Raw genomic sequence first — 17,909 nt, forward strand, 5'->3', positions numbered from 1 at the left:
CATTTTGTCTTTCCTCCCCTCCATGGTCCTCCTTTCTTTATTTTCTGATAGTGGGTGATGTGCTCAAAAAGAGATGAAAATACCTGGAAAGAGTCTCTGGACCAGTGAACTCTGAGCCAACTTGAGGATGTGGGGAAAGAACCAAAAAGGAAAAAAAGAGAAAGAGAGATGGATTCTTCTAAATTTTGTGCAATGCTGTCATTTAAACAGAATTTAGCATTTAAACACAGCATGTGCATCAAGCTTGGTGAGAAGATGGTGTACCAGTAGGCTTGAAAACAAGGGAAATACATAATAAGTGTTACATTAGAGCAAGCAAGAAACAGGTTTTATTAAATTGGAAGCATCAAAATGGATTTATGACTTTATAAAGCCCCCCTCAAAAGCTGAAAGAGTGGAAAGGGCCCCTGGTATCACACTGACTAAAGCTAGAACAGATATGGGAAAATCACAAGCTTCCTGTGGCCTAGATTTCCATCTCTTCTGCTCTTCTTATGGAAAGGATCTCAGAATAACTGGTACCAGATGTTAGGAAAATATTGAAAGGAGTTTAGAATGGGAAGGCATGGCTAAGAAATGTTTGCAAAAGAAGAGGGATTGTGAAGCTTTCTATCAGATGTAAGAATGTATTATAAAGCTTGAGTAATTACAAGTGTGGTTCACCAGCTGACTTTTCCAAGAAGGAATGCCCTGTCCTCCCTCATGCCCATTCTTACCCCCCTCCCTCTCCTCCATCTGTCCTAGCCACGCCTCCCATCACAGTAAATTAGAATATAGTATGTAGAACCAGAAGTCTTGCAAACCAATGTGAAAGGGGCAACTAGATTTTTAGATGAAAGTTAGGTTTAAAAATCTCACTTTGCGTACTGTATCAGAATAAATTAAAAAACTGAAACATAAAGAACAGAAGAACATGGAGGTGAATTTAGCTTATTTTTTCTAAGTAAAGGACTCTGTAAGCCTAAAAAGACATAGATAGGGCAAGTCACAAAGGAAAAATATGTGTATTAGGCTGTGGAAGATTAAGTACTTTTGTTTCATATAATATTATAAAGTGGAACTGGAAAGTGTTTTTATGATACATGTGGTTGATAGTTTTAAAATTAACAACAAAAATAACATTGTGATAATTCAGTAAGAAATGCCTATGTACCCAGTAGAGAAAGGACAAATATCACAAATCATTGACAAAAAACTACAGATGACTAAGAAACATATAATTAATCCTAAACATATAAGAATTTAGGTTTTTGTGTTAATCGCAAAAAGGTTGGAAATAATAATGACATAGCTGTTTTTGACGTATAAGAATGACAAAGGTTACAACTAGCAACACTTCATAAGGATATAGCAGGGGACCATTCCAGCCACTGCTGATGGGAATTTGGGCTCTGTAGTCTTTCTGGAGATGACTTTTAATCAGCTGCCTCAAAGACTTTTATGACCCAGATAACCACGATGGTGTGATCACTCACCTAGAGCCAGACATCCTGGAATGTGAAGTCAAGTGGGCCTTAGGAAGGAAGCATCACTATGAACAAAGCTAGTGGAGGTGATGGAATTCCAGCTGAGCTATTTCAAATCCTAAAAGATGATGCTGTTAAAGTGTTGCACTCGATATGCCAGCAAATTTAGAAAACTCAGCAGTGGCCACAGGACTGGAAAAGGTCAGTTTTCATTCCAAACCCAAAGAAAGGCAATGCCACAGAATGTTCAAATTACTGCACAATTGAACTCATCTCACATGCTAGCAAAGTAATGCTCAAAATTCTCCAAGCCAGGCTTCAACAGTAGGTGAACCAAGAACTTTCAACTGTTCAAGCTGGATTTAGAAAAGGCAGAGGAGCCAAAGATCAAATTGCCAACATCTGTTGAATTATAAAAAAAAGCAAGAGAGTTCCAGAAAAACATCTATTTCTGCTTTTTTTTGACTATGCCAAAGCCTTTGACTGTGTGCATCACAATGAAATGTGGAAAATTCTGAAAGAGATGGGAATACCAGACCACCATAACTGCCTCGTTTGTATGCAGGTCAAGAAGCAACAGTTAAAATCAGACATGGAACAATGGACTTGTTCCAAATGCTTATTTAGCGTTTATGCAGAGTACATCATGTGAAATGCCTGGCTGGATGAAGCACAAGCTGAAATCAAGATTGCTGGGAGAAATATCACTAACCTCAGGTATGCAGATGACACCACTCTTATGGAAGAAAGCGAAGAGGAACTAAAGAGCCTCTTGATGAAAGTGAAAGAAGAGAGTGAAAAAGTTGGCTTAAAACTCAGTATTCAGAAAACTAAGATCATGGTATCTGGTCCCATCACTTCATGGCAAATAGATGGGGAAACAATGGAAACAGTGACAAACTTTAATTTTTTGGACTCCAAAATCACTGCAGATGGTGACTGCAGCCATGAAATTAAAAGGCTCTTGCTCTTTGGAAGAAAGCTATGATCAACCTAGAAAGCATATTAAAAAGCAGAGGCATGACTTTGCCAACAAAGGTCTGTCTAGTCAAAGATGGTTTTTCCAGTAGTTACGTATGAGAACTGGACCATAAAGAAGGCTGACCTCGGAAAAATTGATGCTTTTGAACTGTCGTGTTGGTGAAGACTCTTGAGAGTCCCTTTGGACTGCAAGAAGATCAAACTAAAGGAAATCAATTTGAATATTCATTGGAAGGACTGCTGCTAAAGCTGAAACTCCAATACTTTGGCCACCTGATCCGAAGAACTGACTCACTGGAAAAGACCCTGATGCTGGGAAAGATTGAAGACAGGAGGAGAAGGGGGCGACAGAAGATGAGATGGTCTGATGGCATCACCAACTCGATGGACATGAGTTTGAGCAAGCTCTTGGAGTTGGTGATGGACACGGAAGCCTGGTGTCCATGGAGTTGCAGAGTCATACACAACTGAGTGACTGAACTGAACTGAACTGATCCCATTTTTGGATTTGATCTGGTAAACATAAGAATGTGTGAATATTAATATGTAAGAATTGGCATTTTAATATTCATATATTACACTCACTCTTGATGTAATAAACTAAAACCTCTTAAATGCTCAATACTGGAGAATAGAAAAAATGATTGTTTACATACTACAGAAATAAGGCAGGAAAGATAAGAAATAAGTCACAAAAGTGTTAAAAGTGGTTGTGTTTTAGGTATAAGGATAGAATCAAGATTTTATAGAAGGGTATATCTTTTTCATTTTTTTCCTTTTGTAATTTGTTTTATCCTCCAAATTAGCATGTATTATTTCTAAAACTCAGAAAAAAATAAAGATCACACTTAAAAATATATGCCTCTTTGATATATATATATAATGAAGTACAGAACTGGTAATGGTAAAATGTTAGGTGAAAAAAATTAGGGTATAAAGTATGTATACAATAAGTTTACGATTTTATAAAATATAATTAGTACAAGACTAGCAGAAGAAACATCAAAATATTAGCCATAGTTCTCATCTGTGGGTTTCAAATTTTCTTTTTTTATATATGTCCTGATTTTCCCAATTGTGGGTAATGGGTGTAAATATTTTATCCCTAGTGGAAAAGAGAAAGAATGATCAGAAGAGAGATTCTTATAGTTGGCTTGGGCTTTCCTTACCCTGGGTATTTTTAATATATGTTTACCAGGTCTCTTTCACTTTTAAAAAATATTTATTTATTTGGCTCTGCCAAGACTTGCTGTGGGATGTGGAATCTTTATTTGCAGCATATGGGATCTAGTTCCCTGACCAGGCATCAAACCCAGGCCCCTTGCACTGGGAGAGCAGAGTCAGCCACTGGACCACCAGGAAAGTCCCAAGTCTCTTTCACTTTTGGTGATAATCAAAAATTTGTTTTCCAAATAGTGATGTCTCATGCCTATAGGGAACAAGAAATTTGATGAAACTGCAATTTGAACCTTTTGGAATTTAAAATTATAAATTCGGTGAGGATATATATAGAGTGCTCTTTGTTACATTCTTTTCCCATCCTGTGCTAGGATTTAGACCTAAAATGAAAGAAGTGAAAAAAGATATGACATGCAGATTCCAGACATTCCTTCCTAACCAGAAAGATTTTTAACTGCTTATGAGAATTTTTTCCTCAAATATGCCAAATCTTTTATTTCATGTATTATTTGATGCCTTCCAGATTTTTTGTTGTTGTTAAATACTAATACAATCTTCTAATTTCTCTTCCTTTAAAAATGTGCTTCTGTGATTTGCAAATAAATCTGCTAACTCAGAGAATATTAGTTTATGTGTCATTGAGCAAATCATGTGATGTTTTCTCTTTATTAATCTTTGTAATAAACCAGATTATTGAAAAGACAATCTGATAGGTCTAAAATAGATTAATAAGCATTTTAAACATTCATAAAGTTCTTTGAAACATATAGGTCTATATTATCATATATAATTGATGTTATTCTATTATTAAAATTTACTTTCACCATCTACTGAAATATAGTCTATTTTAGTTATTCCTAGTCTGAGTGACTAAACATAGAACAAATCCTCTTAGGATTTGTACTATATTTTAACTTAGCAGTAATTACCTTAGATGGAAATGAAACACTAATAGTCTTGATCTGCAGGACTCAGTTCAAGTCTAGAATATAAAGGTTAATGCCCTCTGGTACATTCCAAGGGTGAACAGAAAGTTTGGAGGATAAGTTGGACTCGTATAATGTTTACAGTAGTGACTTTGAAAGCTTAGAAGGTCAATTTTAACAATTTTAAATAAATATGAAGTTATTTTTCTTATATAGTGAATAAATATAGTAAGTGCAGTCTCATGAGGCTGTTGTTATATTTCATTTATTTTTACCAATATTGGATCATCTGAGAACAATTCTAAGTTTCTGTTATGTATCTAAACCACTACCCGACTAACAAGGGTAAAATGAAAAATCCTTGTGTATGATTTTTTCTCTGTCTTCAGTCCTAGTAACTGTAGCAATTTTTTAAAAAGACTATGAAGAAGAATAAAGGCTTAAAAAACTATGAAGAAGAATAAAGGCTTACGTAGTGTATATGTGTGTGTGTGTTTTCCCTTTTCTTCTTCCTGGTGCTTCTGGTTTGTGTGACTTGGTTCCCTGAAATAGTCTGAGTATTTAGATACAGTACTAGAGAAGAGGAGCACAGTAATAACAGCTCTGAAAGGCATTACATTTGAAAGATATGTGTGTATGTATTTATTTATTTGCCTGAGCCAGATCTTAGTTACAACACAAAGGATCTTCCATCTTCAGGATCTTTAGTTACAGCATCTGGGATCTTTTTTTTTTTCTTTTTCTTTTTCTTTAGTTGCAGCGTGTGGGATCTAGTTCCCTGACCAGAGATGGAATCTGGGGCCCCTGCACTGGGAGCACAGACTCATAGAAACTGGACCACCAGGGAAGTCCATGAAGGCATTGCATTTTTATTTTTTTAAATTCCCAACATGAGTCTTATTTTCTCACCTGATAAGAATGCTATAATATAAAACAGTAAAGAAAGACATCTTGTTAGATAATATGCAAATTAGTCTCCTGGTTATATATATATATAAATATATATATAAAACTTTTTTGAAAACTAGGAAAATAATTATATGTAATTGTTAGAATTACATACCGTGGGTTATATCTTCCATTATGATATAATTTGTTATTCAGCTGTTAACAAATTTCAAACTGAACAAAGTGACAGGCAGATTCTTTACCCGTGAGCCACTGGGGAAGCCCTATGGTTTCTATGCTTCTCAGCAAAAAATCTATTACGAAATTTCCTCTTGATTCCAATTAAAACACACACACACACTTGTTTTTTTCTTTACTTTCTTCTCAGGTAAGTGTAAGACAGTATTCACAATCCAATGTCAGTAGACTATTTGTCACAGCAGAAAAGTACTGTTCCTTCCAGACACCAGGAAGTTCATATTTTTTCCATCTGTACTTTTTCTCTTAGAAATTTATCATGTCACTGATAGAGCACATCTGCTGTTTGCTGTTCTGTTTTGTTTTTCCTTTGTGACAGGCTCTGAATAAGGTGTCTGGACCCCAGAGAAAGAAGATGAAGGTTTGGCCACAAGGTTTGCTTTTCTTTGTGTTCCTTTTACTCCATATTTCGGGGGCACTTATTTTAAATCAGTGTTCAGCATGCAATAATTAAGCAGTTGCTGCATGCTTCTTCAACACTGTCCAGTTATTGATGGGCTACCCATGAAAGTCATAGCTTCAAGAGACTGTCACTCTTGAGAAATTCTGATCAATAGAACTTTCTGTGATGAAGGAAATGGTCTTTCTTTCTTTCTTTTTTTTTTTTTTTTTGCTGTGTTACTTGAAATGTGCCTTGGGTGACTGATGAACTAAATATTTAATGTTTAATTAAGTTAATATAAACACAAGTCACCAATGTGGGTAGAGGCTACCCTACTGGCCAGTGTAGCCCTAAAGAAACAATGAAATTGTATAAAATAGTCCTATGCTTAGAGAGAAGATGTTAAATTGTTTTTTTATTGTTGACATTTTTTATGGTCAGAAGTAGCAGATTTTAAAAATTTTTAATGAAAAATTCTTCAGTGCCTGGCATGTAGAAGAGTCAATAAATGATTGGATAGTATTAAGTTTCACCTCATCTCCATCCCAGGTTTTACCTGCTCTTGCATCCTGGGTGAGGTCATGTTAACATTTTTTTCCCCTAAAACTGCCAGATCTGTAGACACACCTTCACAGCTGCCGTGATCTTTCTGGGAGTTAAGAGGTAAGAGGAGGGCTTCTCTTAGTACGTGTGCTGCTGTCTGTCTTCTGACTACCTGTGTTTAGTCTGTGCTCAGCACCCCCTCAGTCATGCTTATGGCTTCCCAAATCTAGCTTTATTTCATGCTGCCCCAAGCCCTGGCAACCTCAGGATGCCTCTCACCTGTCCCACCAGAGCCCTTAGATATATCTGTGCCCGTCTGGACCACTCTATATGATGATCTGACTTTGTTTGGGCCCCATGCTCAGTTATGTCTCCCAAATCAGGCATCACCACACTGGAGTGTGATTGACTCCAGGGTCAGAGTCATGCCATAGGCTCCACGTGAAGAATGTCATTGTGGAGACACTTTGCATCACACATACATTTATGCACTGGGTACTGGGCAATGAGGCTTTCCTGGTGGCTCAGCTGGTAAAGAATCCGCCTGCAATGCAGGAGACCTGGGTGATCCCTGGATCAGGAAGGTCCCTTGGAGAAGGAAATGGTAACCCACACCAGTATTCTTGCCTGGGAAATCCCATGGACAGAGCAGTCTGCAGGGCTACAGTCCATGGGGTCACAAGAATCTGACATTACTTAGCGACTAAACCACTACCAGGCACTGGGCAACGTGCTTTTAATTCTTGTAGAATCTCCACAGCAATTGCATGTTCTATTTTTACACATCTTAGATGCACTGTGGCTCAGAGAGGTTAAGTGACTTAGAGGCAGAGCTATGATTTCTTTTTTAAAAAATTCTTTTACTTATTATTTTGGCTGCGCCATGTAGGATCTTAGTTCCCTGACCAGGGATGGAACCCACACCCCCACATTGGCAGCTCAGAATCTTTACCACTGGACAGCCAGGGAAATCCAGAGCATTTATTATCTGCACTCTTTGGCTTCCAAGTCTATATTCTTAACCACAATGCAGTTGATTGCAAAAGAGGGAGAGTTCTTCAAAATCAGTGCAGAGGGCCAATCGAAAAGAAGCTAGATTTTGGGTGACTATAAAGAAGGCTTTTCTAATAATTCAAGCACTTCACCACCAAGCACCTTACTCTGTGAAGCGCCCTGTGCACCTCGTTAGCAGCTCACAAGCTCCTTGCTGGCAGATCAAGAACTGGTAAAAGGCATTCTGAAATAAGTGTCTGGAATAACCACTTGTGGTGGATAAATTCTCTGGGTCTTTCCATTTCAAATTTCTTCTAAATATGATCTCCTCTCTTGAGGACATTTATTGGCAATTTATTCCCATATGACTATTTTAAAATTTTTCCATACAGTTCATAAAGACCATTCTTTTTCTGTGTAAAACCAGAATGTAATTTATTCATCACTCAAAGTGGCATAAGCAGGCTATTCTCTCCCTGTAGGCAATCCAATATAGAAACCTACATCACATTTCACTGAGGAATAAAGAATGGCCTGGATCGTGGAAACTCAAGGATGGTTGCAAAAAACATTTCAAGCATTTGTCAGACTTTATTTAATTTTGTTAGAAATTAATGATCAGTGACAGGAGATGAAGAATAAAATGTCATTAGATTTCAGTTTATACAATAAGCCTTTAAATAATTGAGAGTATGCTGTTATGCTGTTATTATTTTACTTTACCCCATGGCAATCCACTCTAGTACTCTTGCCTTGAGAATCCCATAGGCAGAGGAGCCCGGCAGGCTGCAGTCCTTGGGGTCGAACTGAGTTGGGTGTGACTAAAGCGGCTAAGCAGCAAACCCCTTGATATTCTATTGTGCCCCATAATTATCTTTGGTACACTTCATACGTGCAGGATGTTAACCATCATTTCGGTTTTTAAACTTTTTTTTAAAATTTTTAATTGGAGTATAATCGCTTCACAATGTTGTGTTCGTTTCTGCTGTACAACAGTGGGAATCAGCTGTATGTATACACGTATCCCTTCCCTCCCACCCCACCATCCCACCCATCTAGGTCGTCACAGAGGACCAAGCTGATAAAGCAGGATAAAGCAGCTTCTCAGTAGATATATATTTTTAAGTATTTCGGTTTCTTAACAAAGTGTATTTTCTGTTTTGAAGGAAAATGCACTGACTATTCTAAATTTCAACTTTTGATGTTTGTTTGTATTTTCAAACAGTGTGTTGAGCTTCTCTGATTAAAACATCAGCTCCATTGGGCATGTCACTGAGGATAACTTTATCAGAAACTATAAGGTTACATAGGCAATCTTCTCCTCTAAGAACAGTTGAGAAAGAGTAGTCAATATACATATTTTTGTTTTTGCCACACTGCACAGCATGTGGGATCTTAGTTCCCCAGCTAGGGACTGAACCCGTGCACCCTGCATTGGAAGGTGGAGTCTTAACCACTGGACCATTGGGGAAGTCCTGATGTATATCTTCTTTTTTTTTCTTTATCTGTCCATCCCACATTCCTCCTCAGCTACTCTGGATTGTGGCACCCCCAGCTCATGCAGCTTGTGCCAGGGTTTGGAAGACAACACATACCTAATTCAGTCCGAGGGGGCTAACATCTTACAGGTGCTTCCATGGAGACAGTTGTAAATTGTGACTATGGAAGACGTTTCTGTTCTTGAAATGATTGTCACTGTGATAAGTTTTAGAGAGGAAGTATCAGGTAAAGAGAAGATGTGTCAGATAGGAGCTAGATGTGGCAGACTGGGCTAGGATGAACTGAATGGGTTGATAGGAACAGGTAGGATTTGTATTGCAGAAGACTGGGAGGCAGGTGGATTGCAGAATTGAAACAAGTTGGGGGTTTCCAGCCTGGGAGTCTAGAAGGAAGTGTCTGCTTTAAGTGTGGATCTTGGAGAAGGCTCAGGTTTCTAGGCAGGGTGAAGAACAGAAGCAAGAAAGCTCAGAAATGGAGCATGTTTGGGCGATTCGGAGTACTCTAGGTTGTAGTGGCAGCAAAGAATGGGAGAAAGCAAACTTAGGGCAGAAAAGTGAGTCTGGAATTACATGGTGATTACATGTCTGGATTACATGGTGATCCTGAAGGATCAGAGTGAACATTTTGTAATCAGGCTGCATGGGGACGGGGTTCTACCATCTTTTCTCTCACGAAGTTGGTATTTTTCATGAACTCTTCCCTGTACTTGTTCTTCCTTCTTACAATGTAACATCCTTGGTCATATTTATTTTGATTTATAGCACTAATGCTTTAACAGGTTCTTGATTTCATATATTGATTGTTAACTATAGACAAATCACTGTAACTGCATAGCTCTATTTATATAGAAAGATACTAATATATACGTAATATATATATATTTATGGCACTGTATTAGGTAATAAATATTAGAAAAGTTTGTTTCATGCATTATACACATGATGTTAGCATGTATATGATTTCTATAGGCTTAGTTAGTTTAAAAGTATATTTGCTTATAGCAGGTTTTTAAAATGTTTTCTTTCAAGATCATTTCAGTTTGAGCAGATAATTAACATGTGGCCCAATCAGGACTCACCGCTTCAAATACTAATTCAGCTACAGAATTTTAGAGCTAGAGGGCCCTCAACAATCATTTCCTCTTCTTTCTTCTGTTTTATTTTACAGATAAGGAAACTGGGCTCACCGCCAAGGCACACAACCAATTATTGGCAATGCCAGGGCTAAGACTGTGTTCTCTGATGTCTTTCTACCACACTACCCCTATCAGTGGCAAATAAGAAAACACTCAAAGGCCAATACACATGTGCAGTTAAAATATTTCACAGGACACATCAAAATGGATGTCAGGCATATAATTGAGACACAGTAGCCATAGTTTGTTAATAGTATAGCACTAGTACATGTAAAAGTTTCTATCTGAGTTAGTATACGTAAAAGTTTATATCTGATCAGTTATTAATACAAGTTGTTGTGGTTGTTCAGTCGTGAGTTGTGTCCTACCCTTTGTGACCCCATGGACCCTCCAGGCTCCTCTGTCTGTGAGGTTCTCCAAGCAAGAATACTGGAGTGGGTTGCCATTTCCTTCTCCAGGGGATCTTCCCATATCAGCAATCTAGCCTGTGTCTCCTGCATTGGCAGGCAGATTCTGAGCCACCAGTTTTTATTTCTGTATTTGAGTTATTAAGTCATGTCTGACTCTATGCAACCCCATGGACTGCAGCACGCCAGGCTCTTCTGTCCTCCACTATCACTCTGAGTTTGCTCAAACTCATGTCCATTGAGTCAGTGATGCTATCTAACCATCTCATTCTCTGCCGCCCCCTTCTTTTGCCTTCAGTCTTTCCCAACATCAGGGTCTTTTCCAATGAACTGGCTCTTCACATCACGTGGCCAAAGTATTGGAGCTTCAGCTTCAGCATCAGCCCTGCCAATGAATATTCAGGGTTGATTTCCTTTAGGACTGACGTGTTTGATATCCTTGCAGTCCAGGGGATTCTCAAGAGTCTTCTCCAGCACCACAGTTCAAAAGCATCAATTCTTTGGCGCTCAGCCTTCTTTATGGTCCAACTCTCACATCCATACATGACTACTAGAAAAACCATAGCTTTGACTAGACGGACCTTTGTTGGCAAAGTGATGTCTCTGCTTTTTAATATTCTGTCTAGGTTTGTCATAGCTTTCCTTCCAAGGAGCAAGCGTCTTTTAATTTCATGGCTGCAGTCACCATCTGCAGTAATCTTGGAGCCCAAGAAAATAAAATCGGTCACTACTTCTACCTTTTCTCCTTTTATTTGCCATGAAGTGATGGGACCAGATGCCATGATCTTAGTTTTTTTAATGTTGAGTTTCAGGCCAGCTTTTTCACTCTCCTCTTTCACCCTCATCAAGAGGCTCTTTAGTTCCTCTTCACTTTCTGCCATTAGGATGGTGTCATCTGCATATCTGAGGTTGTTGATATTTCTCCCAGCAATCTTGATTCCAGCTTGTGATTCATCCAGCCCAGCATTTTGCATGATGTACTCTACATATAAGTTAAATAAGTAGGGTGACAATATACAGCCTTGTCATACTCCTTTCCCAATTTGGAACCAGTCTGTTGTTCCATGTCTGGTTCTAACTGTTGCTTCTTGACCTGCATACAGGTTTCTCAAGAGACAGGTAAGGTGGTCTGGTATTCCCATCTCTTGAAGAATTTTCCATAGTTTGTTGTGATCCACAGAGTCAAGGGTTTTAGCATAGTCAATGAAGCAAAAGTAGATATTTTTCTGGAACTCCCTTGCTTTTTCCATGATCCAGCGGATGTTGGCAATTTGATCTCTGGTTCCTCTGCCTTTTCTAAACCCAGCTTGTACATCTGGAAGTTCTCAATTCATGTACTGTTGAAGCCTAGCTTGAAGGATTTTGAGCATAACCTTGCTAGCATGTGAAATGAGCGCAATAGTACGGTAGTTTGAGCATTCTTTGGCATTGCCCTTCTTGAGATTGGAATGAAAACTGACCTTTTCCAGTCCTGTGGCCACTGCTGAGTTTTCCAAATTTGCTGACATATTTATTGCATGCAGCACTTTCACAGCATCTTCTTTAAGGATTTGAAATAGTTCAATTGGAATTCCATCATCTCCACTAGCTTTGTTTGTAGTAATGTTTCCTAGGGCCCACTTGACTTCACAGTCCAGAATGTCAGGTTCTAGGTGAGTGACCACACCATCTTGGTTATCTGGATCATTAAGATCATTAAGTTCTTCAGTGTATTCTTGCCACCTCTTCTTAATCCGTTCTGCTTCCCTTAGGTCCTTACCATTTCTGTCATTTATTGTGTCCATCCTTGCATGAAATGCTTCCTTAATAGCTCCAATTTTCTTGAAAAGATCTCTAGTCTTTCCCTTTCTATTGTTTTCCTCTATTTCTTTGCACTGTTCATTTAAGTAGGCCTTCTTATCTCTCCTTGCTATTCTCTGGAAACTCTGCATTCAGTTGTTTATAGCTTCCGTCTTCTCCTTTGCCTTTAGCTTCTCTTCTTTTCTCAGCTATTTGTAAGGCCTCGTTGTCTCACCACTTTGCCTTCTTGCATTTCTTTTCCTTTGGGATGGTTTTTGTCACTGCCACCTGTACAGTCTTAAGAACCTCTGTCCATGGTTCTTCAGGGACTCTTATCAGATCTAACCCCTTGAAACTTTTAGTCACCTCCACTGTATAATCATAAGGGATTTGACTTATGTTATACCTGAATGGTTTAGCGGTTTTCCCTACTTCCTTCAATTTAAGCCTGAATTTTGCAATAAGGAGTTCATGATCTGAGCCACAGTCAGCTCCTGGTCTTGTTTTTGCTGACTGTATAGAGCTTCTCCATCTTTGACTGCAAAGAATATAATCAATCTGATTTCGGTGTTGGCCATCTGGTGATGTCCATGTGTAGAGTCTTCTCTTGTGTTGTTGGAAGAGGGTGTTTGCTATGACCAGTACGTTCTCTTCGCAAAACTCTATTAGTCTTTGCCCTGCTTCATTCCGGATTCCAAGGCCAAATTTGCCTGTTACTCCAGGTGTTTCTTGACTTCCTACTTTTGCATTCCAGTTCCCTATAATGAAAAGGACATCTTTTTTGGGTGTTAGTTTTAGAAGGTCTTGTAGGTCTTCATAGAACCGTTCAACTTCAGCTTCTTCAGCGTTACTGGTCGGGGCATAGACTTGGATTACCATGATACTGAATGGTTTGCCTTGGAAATGAACAGAGATCACTCTGTCATTTTTGAACTTGCATTCAAGTACTGTATTTTGGACTCTTTTGTTGACTATGATGGCTACTCCATTTCTTTTAAGGGTTTCCTGCCCACATAGTAGATATAATGGTCATTTGAGTCAAATTCACCCATTCCAGTCCATTTTAGTTTGCTGATTCCTAGAACGTCAACGTTCACCCTCGCCATCTCTTGTTTGACCACTTCCAATTTGCCTTCCATGGACCTAACATTCCAGGTTCCTATGCAATACTGTTCTTTACAGCACTGGACTTTACTTTCAGCACCAGACACGTCCATAACTGAGTGTTGTTCCCACTTTGGTCCAGCAGCTTCATTCTTTCTTGAGCTGTTCATAATTGTCCTCACTCTTCCCCCGTAGCATATTGAACACTTTCAGACCTGGGGGAAGACACAACGGAAGCCATTAATACAACTCAGTTTCTCCTAACAATAGTGAACATGCGTGGGATTTCTCTGGCAGTCCAAGATCCAACATGCCTTATGGCATGGCAAAAAATAAATAAATAAATAAATAATTTCGATGGTAATGGGAACAATAGAAAAACACTTCACAATGAGACCATTTCTGCTTCTCCCAATGACCGTGTTTTCTTAGTTTGTAATTGAGCTTCTAACAATTTGGTGATTAGATCATCTTGGAGAAGGAAGGCCACAGCACTTGAAGGGCCATAATTGTAAGGGAACAGGACCCTATAAGGCATTCCTGGATTAGACCTCTTCCCCCATAGCCTCTGCTTTAGCTCCACTCTGAAGAACCCAGAGGATTAGTATCTGATGTATATTGTCTGAGTTTTTCAGATCCTGAAATTACCACCAAGTGGAAGAAAGTAACTGCTTGATGATGATGAGCACTAGCTCCAGACCTTCTAGCACTGAAAGACTGACCACCATCAAAAAATCTGAAAATGATGCCTGGCCTTTACCTTGCCTTTAAAACTGCTTGGCTGAAACCCTTAGGAGAGTTCTGGGTTTTTGAGCATGCGCCACTTGTTTGCTTTGCTTCACCCTGCAATAAACCTTTCTCTGCTCCAAACTCTGACACTGTGCCTCAGGCATGTGAAATTGCATTCGATGACTTAAAAATAGTTCTAAGTTACATTAACAGCAGTTCCTATCTTGGGGGTATTTTCCAAGTTAAAATAGCTTGCCCCAGAGGTCCCCTGTGTTAGCTCACAGGGGACCTCTGGGGCACCTGTGCTGGTTTCTGCCCCTGTAACTCTCAGACCTTCTCTGGGTAAGAGGCTGATTTAGTTCCATCACTCAAGCGAAGGCCCAACACCAGGCATGAGGTACATGTTCAAGCCTAATGGAAGAAAGGTTTGGACGCTTCTGGCTTTCAAAGGACGGAAAAGCAGCAAGCCTGAAAAGTGAGTGTTTGTGGGTTCTAACCTCTGTTAATTGACTTTGAGGCACAGGCCCTCTACTGTACCCAGGATTTTCTTTCTCCCTGTCAAGGCACTTTAGAAGGAAGATGGGAGAGGAAATCAAGGCGTGGAGTGGCTTTCATTCTCTTGGGAGGCCTTGGTGCTTTCTGTCCCTTGTCCAACTGCCTACCCTTGCCAGTCCCTGAGCCCCAAAGCTGTCCTGTTAAGGCCTGAGCCGGAGCCTAGGAAGTGAAGTGAAGTTTAGTCCCTCAGTCGTGTCCGACTCTCTGCGACCCCATGGACTGTAGCCTACCACGCTCCTCTGTCCATGGGATTTTCCAGGCAAGAGTACTGGAGTGGGTTGCCATTTCCTTCTCCAGAGGATCTTCCCAACCCAGGGACTGAACCTGGGTTTCCAGCATTGTAGGCAGACGCTTTACCATCTGAGCCACCAGGGAAATCCTAGGAGGAGGGAACTAAAAAGCCGCGGAACCAGAGATGAGGGAGCGGCGGGGCCGGTGGGGAGGAAGAGCCACGGGACCGGCAGGCCTAGCTCCAAGGAGGACGCGGGGGCGGCGCAGGAATGGAGCCCTTGCGGGCCCTGGAGCTCTATAGCGGAATTGGGGGCATGCACCAGGCTCTCAGAGGTGAGAGGGCACAGGGCGCCACTTCATCAGCGAGCCGGAGCTGGTCAGAGTTCGGGCTCCAGGGAGGGGCGGAGCGGCGAGGCACTAGGGGCGGAGACTGGAGGGGAAACGGTCTGTGGGGGAGGGGAGGGGAGGGGAGGGGCGTGGGAGTTGCTCGGTTGTCTTGGAAACCGTCCGCGCGGCGCCCCAGCTGTCCCTTGGGGAGGACACTCCCTTCCTCTGCCCGGTCCGAAGGGCGGGAGGGGTACCTGCTAGGAGTCGTGATCCGCAAGGCTTGGCTATGAAGTCGAACCAAAATGGTTCCCCCTGGGCGGGAGGGGCGAACCCCCTGCCCTGTGCCAAACCCCAATTCTGAGTGAGGCTGTCCCCCAGAGGCCTGGAAACTCGGTCCTTGACCCTCGAGGAACTCACACCGGGGGAGGGGAGGACGCTGCTGGTGAGGGCTTGGATCTTCCAAGTGATTACAACACGAGGTAGAAGTTAGTGAACACTAAGTAGAACCGCAGAGGAAGCCTGGAGAAAACAATCCTAGTCAGTTCTGATGGTTGAAAAGAAACATTTTGTTACTTCTGGTCTAGATACATTTAGGCTCCAGAAGAGCTGAGTTCAAACTTCGTTGAAATGTGACCTTAACATTTTTGAATCTGTGTCTTGGTTTTACAATGTGACAAGTATTTCTTTCAGAGATGAAACGTTTTGAGCCTTAAAAAGTGTTTAAAATGTTTAATAATGCCTGGTGCATTGTAACCACTCAAAATATTATAAATATTATCCTCATGTACCTCTTGCATTTTGAGGTTTTAGATTTGTTTGGTGCTAAGTTGGAACTGCAAGGTTCATGTCGGCTGTTTGCACTCAGAAATGTTTATTGAGCCCCTCTTCAGTTCCAGGTTCTATGCTAGGCACTGGAGTTGTAGAGTGACAAATAGACATGGAACGTGTATATTTATTCTTAAATTACTATGACAACCACAAAACTGAAACCTCCCTGCTTCCCTTTTTTAGTACCGAGAGTAACAGGAGACTAATACTGTAAGATACGGACAATATGTCTTAAGTTGAGCACGTAAATTTTCTAAGCATATATATTGAGTCTAGAAGAGATTAGTGATTATTAAATTTTTATTACCAATTATTTGATGGCTCTCTGTGTTCAGTTCTCTATGTAAAGTAACAAAACTTACCAGTAGGGAAACAAAACTAGCATTACTTGTGCTCTTAGTTAATTTTCTAAGATTGTCAGCATTTTATCCCCCTATCTTGAAGCCCCTTAAAGGTTACTTAGTGCTGTAATTCAGCCACTCCACTCCATAAATGTTGAATGTTAATCCACCCTCCCGCCCCCATTTTTTTGCAAGTTTAAATGTGCTGCAATTAATTATTGAGCATTAATCTTGGTTTTTTCTTTAGCATGTTTTCTAGAAGTCAAATTAATTAATGAAACACTATGTGCTAGTTACTAAGCCAAAAATACTGAGAATTTTTAGACTTTTGGTGATACAGCAGGTTGCTTTTCAGAGGATTTGAGTGCCTTCTTCAACTTCATTTTCCTCAGGATTTGTATTATCCATTTTAACCTTTGTGAATTTGTTAGGGGAAGTTGTGTAATTTTAATTTGTGTTTTTTTGAAGTTAATAAATGATTATTTTCCCCCCTACTAGACATTGGAACCTGAATTTGTCTATACATATTTTTATTACTAATGCTGCCATCCCAAATCTAAGTTATATCATCTCTCACTTAGTTTCCCAGCTGCTCCCCTGCTTTCTTCCACTCTGCTTCCCTGCGCCATCCTTTCTCCATTTGGCAGCAAAGTGATCTCTTACCTGGTAAGCTGGATCGTGTCACTCCCTGGGGTCAGTGGTCTCCCTCTGAGGTTAGAATCACAGTCTCCTCTTCGTAGAAGGCCTGTGAGATCTAGCCTCCATCCACCTCTTCAGCCTTATCTGCTAGTCTCGCCTGCTTCTCTTTTCCAGGCTTGCAGTTCTTCTTTGATAGAGTGCTTGATGAAATATGGACAGAGGTTCATAACACTGTACAGGAGACAGGGATCAAGACCATCCCCATGGAAAAAAATGCAAAAAAGCAAAATGGCTGTCTGGGGAGGCCTTACAAATAGCTGTGAAAAGAAGAGAAACAAACTGCAAAGGAGAAAGGGAAAGAGATAAGCATCTCAATACAGAGTTCCAAAGAATAGCAAGAAGAGAAAAGAAAGATTTCTTCAGCTATCAATGTAAAGAAATAGAGGAAAAGAACAGAATGGGAAAGACTAGAGATCTCTTCAAGAAAATTAGAGATACCAAGGGAACATTTTATGCAAAGATGGCCTCGATAAAGGACAGAAATGGTATGGACCTAACAGAAGCAGAAGATGTTAAGAAGAGGTGGCAAAAATACACAGAAGTACTGTACAAAAAAAATCTTCATGACCAAGATAATCACAATGGTGTGATCACTCACCTAGAGCCAGACATCCTGGAATGTGAAGTCAAGTGGGCCTTAGAAAGCATCACCACGAAC

The 17,909-nt window shown here is 40.2% G+C and overlaps 1 protein-coding gene across 3 annotated transcripts in view; it reads left to right on the forward strand.

Annotated features, from left to right (window-relative positions):
- The first annotated feature begins 15,249 nt into the window (after window positions 1–15,249).
- TRDMT1 (tRNA aspartic acid methyltransferase 1) overlaps window positions 15,250–17,909 on the forward strand; it is a 66,030-nt gene continuing 63,370 nt past the window's right edge. The window contains exon 1 of one of the 3 annotated variants that reach the window (XM_040248964.1): window positions 15,250–15,389. In XM_040248964.1, coding sequence (XP_040104898.1) covers window positions 15,326–15,389 — 64 coding nt within the window. In that variant the 5' untranslated portion in view covers window positions 15,250–15,325. The remainder of the gene's footprint in view (window positions 15,390–17,909) is intronic. The other 2 variants (XM_040248965.1, XM_040248966.1) reach the window with 2 other exon arrangements.

This window comes from Oryx dammah, unplaced genomic scaffold (genome assembly GCF_014754425.2).
Source record: "Oryx dammah isolate SB20612 unplaced genomic scaffold, SCBI_Odam_1.1 HiC_scaffold_10, whole genome shotgun sequence".
NCBI classification, from domain to species: domain Eukaryota; kingdom Metazoa; phylum Chordata; class Mammalia; order Artiodactyla; family Bovidae; genus Oryx; species Oryx dammah.